We start from the raw sequence: 10388 nt of genomic DNA, 5'->3' as shown, positions 1-10388 counted from the left end.
AGTTAGCTGTAGCGTGGGGCTCTTGGGCTGCACAATTTCCCCACACCTGAGTGCATTTTCTTTTGTAAATTCTGAGTAACGTCCCCCCCTCCCACCCTCAAATCACCACACACGACTTGATCTGTAAAAGATAAACATGCTCTGATCTCCCAGACCCTCTCTTCCCTAGCCTCCCCACCCAACCCCCAAACCCTTGTCCCCCACCCCCCTCCCCAAGCCCCCCCAACAAAAGATAAAAAGTTTCTTTCCCTTGCCCACGTTTGCAGGGTTCTCTTCCGGGATGCCTTCCCCAAATCAGTTGAGTTCGCGGCTATTCATCCATCCATCCACCCACCCACCCATTCTTCCTTCTTTCCTCAAGCGCTCTCTCTCTCTCTCTCTCTCTCTCTCTCCCCCTCCCCTCACAGCTCCCCTCCCCCCTCCTCCCCCAACCGGGAATGCCATCCCTCTCGGGGGGGTGTGTTTCGTGTGTTTCGCGCGGGCGCGCATGTGTTGAAGGTGAAACCACTTCTCGGTTAGCAGCAGTCGTCCTCATCGGTTTCGCTATAAGGTTCGTGCAGTCCTTTGCGTGATCCTGTCCCACGCGACTTGGCTGGTCCATGCGAGTGATAGTACCCATTGGGGAGCCGCCGCCCATGCCTGGAGGGGGAGAGAGAGGACGAGCCGCTGCCCACCCGGGAAGTTCTGGGCGAACGTCCTGAGCTGCTCCCGTGCTGCTGCTCCCGCTGCTGCATTGTCTCATAGGGGAAGGCTTCCTCGCCGCCGGGGCCCGCGTAGTCCGGACTCCGGTAGTAGCCGCTGCCGTGCCGGGGCCCCGGGTGCGACTCGGAGACGTGCGGGGCCGACCAGCGGCTGCTGGCGTGTCGGTAGGCCCGCGGCGAGTCGTTCCGCGGCGGGACCGTGTGCCGCTCCATAGCCGGAGACCTGCTGCGACGCTCGGAGACGTGGTGCTCGGCGGGCAGCGACGGGTAGCGCCTCGGGGCTGGGCTGGAGATCCGGCCCGAGTGCACGGACGGCGGCGGCGGCGGCGGCGGCTGCTGCTGCTGGGGCCCCGTGTTGACGGCCTTACGGACCACGGGGGAGTAGGAGATATGTGGCCGGGGTGTAGAAGGGGTCTGTGGGAGCTGGCGGCGTCCTCGCCTCGGGGTGCTGGTGCCAGACGTTGAGAGGACCGGACTCCCACTTACGGAACTACTGCCCTACACGAAAATCGAAACAAAGGAAATCAAAAAGAAAAAATATACAAGGAAAATCAACCAAGAAGAGACACGAGGAAAAGTGGCGGGGCAAGGAGTGAAGGTGACACAGACATGGGCAAAGTTGGCAAGAGGAGTGGGGGGAATGGAGGCAAAGGAACGAAAAGAATTCGGCGGGGAAAATAATAATGAAAGCGACAGCCACATCAGGGGGGAGGGAGAGGAGGGCAAGGGGGACAACGAAGAAGGGTAATAATAATAATAATAATAATAATAATAACAGGAGGGGGGAGGATCCAACACAAAACAAAAGCAGAAAGAGAAATGAGAAATGGAGTTTTTATAAGTTCCAGGGTTTAAAAAGCAGCAAAAAGCTTTAAAAATTACTTGCACGTTTTTTGGGGGCGGGGGTGGGGAGGGGAAGGAAACAAAACAAAACAAAAGGGTGATGGTCAATTTATTTAAGAAAACAAAAACTGAAGGAGAGAGGCGGGGCAGGATTGATTTTGCAAAGCACGGGTCATATTGCATGTTATCAAAGTGGTTAGGAGGGGAAAATATGAAAATAAAAATATCTGGAGTTGAAAAAGGAAGGTGGAGGTTGGGACAGAGTGACAGGGTGGAAGTGGGAATCTAGCAAGGAAAGGTGAGGGAGAGCACTGGGTCTGGAAAAGTTTGGAACAGAGCCGAACTCTTGAGGGAGGCTGTTGTGTACCTGTGAAATGTTTGAGCACTTGGTGTAACGGCCTGTGCGTTCTCAGTTCAGGCAGGTAGGCAACAGTGTGGGCTCCCCAGTCTGGTGGAGCCCTGGACCAAATGAGAGTTCACCTCAGAGGCAGTTTCCCACTTCGTGCACACTGAACTCTACATTATTTATGGATTATAACTCCTCCACCCACATACAGTTAAAGTGGCCTCCTTGACCAGATTGCCTGATGGATTGCAGTACAACAGACCAAAGCTCCACCCAGTCCTTAACCCTACTTGAATAACATGTGGAAAACAGCAACAAAGCAAAACAAAACCCTAAATGTACAAGACCGAGACCACTAGATCTCCTTTATTATATTGCCAATACTGAGAAGTTTACTCCAGTTCTGAAGCTGAAGGGCTCATGTCTTACTAATTGTCTTACTTCACCAATTCTTTGGACTGTTAGGCTCAAATGAGTTTTTATGAGTTATGTCATACTATTTGTTCCACAAATGAATCTTGTTAATACGAAGAAATAAAATATGCATTCTGAGCACTGTATATGTCACATGAGATTGATTTAGTAACAGATGTAAAACTTGTGTGTAAACCCCCACCCCCATTAAGTCTTGTGCCAGACTATAGCAGCCAGAAAGAGAGAACTACTGAATGAACTTCAAAAAGTACACATTTTTAGTAAAATGACTGCAGATCAGACAGATGGGCAAGATAATGAAAGAGAGGGATTTCCATCTGTCTGGCTTGGATAGGGGCTTTGTTCCATGGCAAGTGACTGAGGAGGTGTGTGTTGAAAATACTGATACTGTACTTCCCTCGCTGTCAATAGAATGGAAATGGGTAAGCTGGGTATGTACTATATGTACTATATGAAGTGACCTCCAATTATCACATTGTCACTAAATCCAACAGTAAAGCAAATGACACAGAGCAGGCAAGGAAAATTTTCTGACTAGCACAACTACCACTATCTAGGAATATGGATGAGAGAATAAGTTCCAGTTTGGTTTAAAATGAGGAACAAAGAGGATAGTCACTGATATTTTTCCATCAGGAACACACACTCACTTGGCTGTGCAGTGCTATAAGGTTCCATGGCATATTAGAAATAATTTCATATTAACTAGGTAGTGCTTTTAAAGTTAAATTTGATTAGCAGTTTCTTAAGGCAGAAAACAGTATGTTTTAACATCTGAACTGCAAAGTACTGAGCAGCAAAAAATGCAGTGTTCATTGAAGCCAGCAGCAATGTCTCTTTGCATCTTGGTCAAAGATAGGCTGCACTACATTTCCAGGTGCTTCTAATGCCCATTTCTTGAGAGTTTACATGGTGCCTTTGGCTCTATAGGTAAGAAGTATGAAGTTCAAAGTTGAGGAAGGCTAAAAAAGAGAGAATTGGGGGTAGCTTTCTAAGAAGCATCTGGCAGAGCTGAATCCTGAACTAACAACATTCAGATCATATCCTTCACCTCACCCCAACTAAAAGAATAACCGTGTTAGAATAGTTAATGATCACTTGCTTTAGAAACAGTGGGTGGAATTCAACCTCACTAAGGAGATCTTTCTGTCAACACAAACATGGACTAATGCTTCCGCTAGTGCAACAACTTAATTGAATCAGGTCCAGTCTTTTATTTTTGTTGCTGCTATCATTAGGTAACCATTCGTAAGTTGCTTCTACCCTTTCTGTTGTCACTTTCCCTGTAAGCAATTTTTTTATCAGTTTCCTTCAAAAAGGATGAACTCATTGTGATGTGTCTCTTCAGATAAAGCACACTCAGAAGGCAAATTTTGTGTGATTTTTAAAAAAATGTTCTATAACAAGGTTAAATGGTTCAGTATTATTGCTATGAGAAGCGTCTGATAGTGTCTAGTATTGGCTGAACCAACAAAAAGTGAAAAGACAATGATGTAGTCACACATGCAGAGGCAGCTGTTTCCTTCATGGGAGTTGGCACCTCTCTAGTAATAAAAGACCCCATTTGGATGGCCCTCAACAGGATAATAAGACCCCTAAACTCCAGCTGTTGATGATAAAAAGTGATAGATGTGTACACATAGACTCTGTAAATCACCCAGGAAGGTGAAGCCAAGTTGGTCATTCAAATGAAATCATTTTGCATCTGTGATCAGCCAATTGGGACAAGAGAACTTCAGAAGAGTAGTTTGAGAGTAGTGGAAATCTAGCTTGAGTTCAGCCTTATAGAACTAGAATGCTGGAGAGAGGCTCCTGAAAAACCTGCAATGTGGTCGCCCAGGGTCTTGCACCAAGTTGTGAGAAGAGGCTTCTGTGGCATCGCTCAAGTGACCAGCCACTCTATGCCAGCAATGAAAAGGAAGTAGCTCCATAGCTGTGAATAAAGTGAATCTGTGAGCCAGTCAGCAGTCACTCCTCAAAAGGTGGAGCGTGGTAAAAGCTGCTCTTCAAGTGCAGCAGGACAGTGTCACAAGACTATATCACAATATCCAAGCAGGAACTGTGGAAACTTATTTAAGAGAGATCTGAACATTACCAAAACCCAGATGTGCAGGCATTGCAATTTACATAAGCCTGGCGAAAGGTGACAAGAATCAGATAAATGAAGAAGGCCCAATTAGATGTATACACTAATCTGCCTTAGGTTAGCAGTTGTGTCACACACATGATGAATAGTCTTTGGGAAGAATCTAGGCTGAACTGGAAACCTATAGACCTAAGAAGATGGAATAAATCTGAAGAAGAATGGGGAGACTGCATCTCAAATAGCTGAGAGGTTAAGTCCATTGTTGTTGAAAGTTATCTCTGGAATTATACTTTTTTAAAAAAGGAAGAGAATGAAGTACTTACCTCAAAGGGGAGCTGGAGGTGGTCTTGAGGTCTGTTCAGACAGGAGGACAATAATGGTTCATGGCATAGTAAAAAAAAGAAGAAGGCCTTACTGTAGAAGTCTGAGAGAACTCCAGCCCATGAGAGTTAAATATGAAGGACAAGTTAAAATAGAAGAGAATTCTGCTTGCTGGTGGGGTTTTTTTTATAATTAACCTCAATCTAATATGGAAACATATTTTAAGGGAGAATGTGTTGCTAACCACTGAAGCAGCTCTATGCTTGGTACTTGAAAGTGACTGCCATGCTACAGTTTTCTTGCGCTGATTATCAGTGATTCATGGTCAGAAGAAGACCAGAGGAGAGAGGGAGAGAAAGAGACAGAGAGAAACCAAGACAGAGAGAGTAATTGAAATAGCACCAGGAAGGAAAAGCCTACCAAACCAAACAGGAATCATAATTAGGAAAGGTATCCTAGGTTTGCAAAGTAAGTTTTTGTATGCTTTGAATGTGCTCATGTGCATGCATGTATATGTACATAACCACATTGCCGGGAATTTCACACATACGTATTTCAATGAAATATCTCTTTCTGTATCATGTTGCACCATACATGCATCTATGAATGCCTATTTTTTCTATACAAACCTGCAAATTATTTACAGATAGGTAGCCGTGTTGGTCTGCCATAGTCAAAACAAAACAAATTCCTTCCAGTAGCACCTTAAAGACCAACTAAGTCAGTTCTTGGTATGAGCTTTCGTGTGCATGCATGTATCTGAAGAAGTGTGCATGCACACGAAAGCTCATACCAAGAACTGACTTAGTTGGTCTTTAAGGTGCTACTGGAAGGAATTTGTTTTGTTCTGCAAATTATTTGTTATGCCATGCCTGTACTGTGTATTTTAGTATACTGTGGATATTTACTTACACAATTTATATACATCCTTTTGTATTAAAAACACACACGCATGCCCTGCATCTCTCAGTATCAGTTGTACTTACAACTTTTTGTATGCCACAAGACTCAAAATCTGTGTGGGGTGTTTTTGTGTGTGTATGTATGTATCATATGTGTCTGTATCTAATTTTGGTATTTGTCTGTGTATCTGAAGACCACCATCTACAAGAGACCACAGCTGCATGCCACAGAACCTAGATCTCTAGAACCAAACATAGGTATTCTGCAAGAATCCTTTGATTCTCAACTTCTTATTTTGGGGATGTACAAGAGGAATCCCTCAGAGCTGCAGGAAGAACTTTAAAACATAGGGGCAATTTCTGTTGACAATTCAAGGGGGTCCCACTGATCATAGACTGTATCTCCATTCCCAATATAGCTTCTTATCCCAGTTCAAACTCCATAATACGTATTCTACATAATGCTTTTGGTGTCCTCTTTTCCTTACTAAAATTTGCAGAAGAACCAGAATTTGCAGTCTGAATACATTACTGAAAATCAAGTCAATTTTATGAGAAGATGCCTAATGTTCAAAATATATTACTGCATAATTTGAAATTTCCTAGGATAGAATTTTAGGGCTAAACTGGACTAGGTCAGAAGATCTGTGACTGTATATCCTGATGCTTCTTTAAACAAATAAGCAGCTGTAGGGACATAGCTTGGGCCCATTACACTAGAGGAACGGATCCAACACTTCACCATTCCAATTTAAGTATCTCCTGAAACTGCTATCTGACTGATCCCCTGCTGGAGAAAATCTATCAGTACCTCAGTCTTGCCATACCCTTGGGCATCCCTCTCCCATATACCAGGGATGAGGAATATGAAGCCTTCCAGCTATTGGTAGATAACAACTTCCATTAGCCTAAGCTAGCATGGCCCATGGTCAGGGAAGATGGGAGCTGACATCTGCAAGGCCACATGTTCCCCATGCCTGCCATATATCCTGTGTCCTATATAGGCTCATTGCATGCATGCCTACAGTTTATGCATGTATTTCTGCTTTTTTCTTGTTTTGCTTGGATGTGACATGCACAGCTTACATGTGTGCCTGTCTCTTCAGGTGCAGCTTCATTCCAAACTTTCCAGATTCACAAACCCCAGAGAGTTCAGTGCCACCAGCGTAACAATAAAGGGGTCACACCACAGACACTGGAGAAATAGGCCAGCGAGCTAGGCAGGGCCATCCGCTGGATTGGTTTGAATTTTTGTTCTCTGCTCACCAACCATCTTACCTGCGCCCGCCCCTCGCCGTGACAGCAGAGCCAAGCACAACGGATACAGAAATAAACATGTAAATAAAGGCAGATTGGCCAGGAGACCCCGAGTAAAGCGTCCAAATTGTCCAAAGGAAACAAATAGGAACAAAGAAAATGAATTTGTGTGTGATAAGGAGGGGCGGCGTGCAGCAGTGGGGGGAATAAATGGAAAACAAAGGAATAAAGGACCTTAAAAAGAGTCTCATCGAGTAATTGTATTCTCATTCACCCAATAAAATTTTAATGCAGTTCACATAAAGCTGGGCACAACCCCTGTCTTGAGGCTCTACCCTTATGTTGTTCAATTTTCTCTATAATTAAAGTGGTAGGTTTTATTATTTCTTTGGCTTTTGTACCACACTATGAATATAAATAAGGAATGTAGTTATGAGCTTCAGTGTGAGTTTGATAGCCTTTGTTTTCTTGGCCCATTACAGGATATAATATTTGGAATGGAGATGGGGTAACATGCTGCATTAATATATGGAGGGAGCCAACTGCACTACTAAATTGGCAGTCCTGGCACTGCTCCAGTTCCAAACCTGTAGACATACAAACACTGCAATAGAATGAATCCAGACTAAGCCCTGTGAAAATCAAACCCTGCAAACCCATACCTCCTTAGGTGTGAACTCAGCTTTGAATGAACTGAATTTTTTGATACTATTCAATTGTCTTATTTTGATCAGAGGATGTACTCCAGTAATAAAGGTGACAGAATTTTCCACCCATTTTCTCTATATAAGTGCCATGAAATATGCTGTCCATGATATGTGTATAATTAGCAGGAACATAGCCTAAGCAGCCTTGTCCAAGCCACAGGAACTTGTGGTTTCCTGTTGTGATACCTCAGGGATATTGTAAATGGGTTTCACAGACATCGCAATACTTGTCTGTGCACACACATTGTGATTGTGTGTGTGTAACTCAATAGGTGATCAGGATCAGACAAGACTGTGTGTGAAGTGCCTGCTGTGTCTGTGAAGAAGGGTGGACAGGTATGAAGCAAGAGGGTATCTTTTGAGGAAGCAATTCCTGAAACGGGAGGAAAGGAGGATATCACTTGGGGCAAAATGCAATAGGGAGTTTCCTCTGCACCATTTACTAGAAATGAGCCCTTGTATGTAGTTGTAATGTTGATCCAGAAGGGATCGTCATCCACACCCATCTTTTTTGGATCTCAGCAATGGAAGCTTCTGCTTATATAAACATATCTATACCAAAGACCTAAACTAGTTTAATTGTCTCTTCTTCTCTCGTTTTTAGAACAGCAAAATCCAGATGGTGAAGAGTTCAAAAAAAGTCTCACCAAAATGGGTGAATGGGCAACAGAATGCTTATTAAACTCATTACAAATAAGTCCTAAATTGTGCACATTGGAAGGAAAAAAATCTGACTGCTGATATGTATGCTGATTGAGTTGAATTGGCTGTGACTGCTTTGCAAAGAGATTTTGGAGCTATAGTGGAAAGCTTACAGAAAACATCCATGTGCCATGGTAATGTGCCAGGAATAATTAGGAAAGGAAAGGAAAGGGAAAAAATAAAATAAATATTGAAACGCCATTATATGGTATGTTTTGAATACTGTGAAGAGTTAGGGTCTCCCATGTTAAAAGATTATCCTAGTGATGTAAAACAGATAGAAAATGGCAAGTTGGGTGTTGGAGCACATTCCTTATAAGGGGAAGCAAATGAGTTTTGGGGCCTTTTTAGTTTAGAAAAAAAAATACTATAGTGGAAATTGTCAAAGTTCACAAAATCACAACTGATGTGAAGAAAGACAAAGCTTAGACAAATGCATGGGGGATTTGTCAATAGCTATGATAGTTAAATGGAACCCCTATGTTCAGAGCAAGTTTACCTATGAGTACCAGATGCTGGAGACAAATCACACAGGGTGGCCACCACCTTCCTACTTTGCACGTGAACTTTCAGAGACATCTGGATGGCTGCTGTTGGACAAAATGCTGAGCTGGATCATGCTTGGTCAGACTCTGCAAGTTCTGATGTTGGTTAAATTCAGAAGTGTGCTTACAATGCTGCAGCCACTTCAGCGCAGGCATGCTCACCCGGTATTCTCACTGCACTATGTTAGTAATGTGATGGTCCCTTAGCAATACATGGGCTGTCCATTCATGTGCAGCCACTGTATGTATAGAACCTACAGGTCTTGCTTGGGCCAGTCAGGATCATAAAGTTCCATCAGAGAGATCCAGAAACTAATAACAGGGTGGGTAATTGGAGCTTGATTCCCTAAGAGTAGAGACTCTCTCCATACTGGACACACCTGGATCGATCCCTAGGGGCGCAGCATGGAATGGAAAGCCACACCCACCTGCCTGTGAGGCATGTGGTCTCTGCCCTCACTGGGTGAGCGAGACCAACGTCGATCTCTGGAGCGAGGCCGGCTATATTCGTGCCTCTCTTGTGAGTACCGCTCTTTGTCAGAAGATGTGTGGTGGTGATGGTGGTGGTGGTGGTGGTGATGGTGTTTCCGGTCCTTTGGCCTGCCTCGTTCTTGGTCTCTTTCTTTGGGAGGTAGGTCACCTGACTGTGTGGTCATGCTGAGGTCCGTGCCCAGCCCTGCCAGTAAGAAGAAAGAAGGCAGTTCAAGGTTGAATGTTTTAGTTAGAAATATTCTGCATATGTCAACATATGTCCCCGTCCATCCCTGGCATCTAAGCAACAAGGGAGAACAGCAACCACAAGGAAATCCTGAAAGCAACGTTTTGCATGGCTGGTGTTGTGAACCTGAAGGAACATGTGCCCAGGACTCAGATACCAAAGTATATTGCTTTTCTAGTCTGTCTTTTCAAGAGCTCAAGCAGCTACTCGGGGCTAAATCAAGACTGATGGGGGAGATCTGTGAACAGGATCTCCCACAGCTGATTAAAATGTTAACAGCAGCCATGGAAGAGAGTACGATAGTACTAGTGTTGTGGTGGTGCTTTAAAACCTCAAGATGCCATTTTCTTGATGAAAATTGGACTCTTAAAGCTGCTATTTGCCTTCCTGGGCAAAACAGAATATACAGTGGTACCTCTGGTTACGTACTTAATTCGTTCCGGAGGCCCGTTCTTAACCTGAAACTGTTCTTAACCTGAAACTGTTCTTAACCTGAAGCACCACTTTAGCTAATGGGGCCTCCCGCTGCTGCTGCGCCACCGCCATACAATTTTTGTTCTCATCCTGAAGCAAAGTTCTTAAGCCGAAATACTATTTCTGGGTTAGCGGAGTCTGTAACCTGAATCGTATGTAACCTGAATTGTATGTAACCTGAAGCGTATGTAACCCGAGGTACCATTGTACATGTTTTGCCCTGCAGTGCAAGTATCAGCTCTGGAGGTTAACAGCAACTTTAGAGCAGAGGGCAGGAGGAGTGTGTGTGTGTGGGGGGGGACAGAACTGCAGCACCGGGGAGGCTTAACAAAACCCTCATGCCACCACTCC

General features: G+C 44.3%; 1 protein-coding gene and 1 long non-coding RNA gene across 6 annotated transcripts in view; one reads left to right on the top strand and one right to left on the bottom strand.

Annotated features, from left to right (window-relative positions):
* Positions 1-219: 219 nt before the first annotated feature.
* Positions 220-10388, bottom strand: part of CACNA1A (calcium voltage-gated channel subunit alpha1 A) — a 257374-nt gene continuing 247205 nt past the window's right edge. For all 5 annotated transcript variants that reach the window (XM_081845837.1, XM_081845835.1, XM_081845838.1 and 2 more), the window contains 2 exons: positions 9274-9521; positions 220-1199 (listed from right to left, as the gene is read on the bottom strand). In XM_081845837.1, the coding sequence (XP_081701963.1) occupies positions 516-1199; positions 9274-9521 (932 nt within the window). In that variant the 3' untranslated portion in view covers positions 220-515. The remainder of the gene's footprint in view (positions 1200-9273; positions 9522-10388) is intronic.
* Positions 5586-8295, top strand: LOC309333442. The gene is made up of 2 exons (XR_014152519.1): positions 5586-7934; positions 8203-8295. It is a non-coding gene; the product is annotated as an uncharacterized lncRNA (long non-coding RNA).

This window comes from Podarcis erhardii (assembly GCF_964252035.2).
Source record: "Podarcis erhardii genome assembly, chromosome: 2".
Taxonomy (NCBI): Eukaryota; Metazoa; Chordata; class Lepidosauria; order Squamata; family Lacertidae; genus Podarcis; species Podarcis erhardii.
Note: the sequence above shows the minus strand (reverse complement) of the source record. Positions and strands in the feature narration are given on the sequence as shown.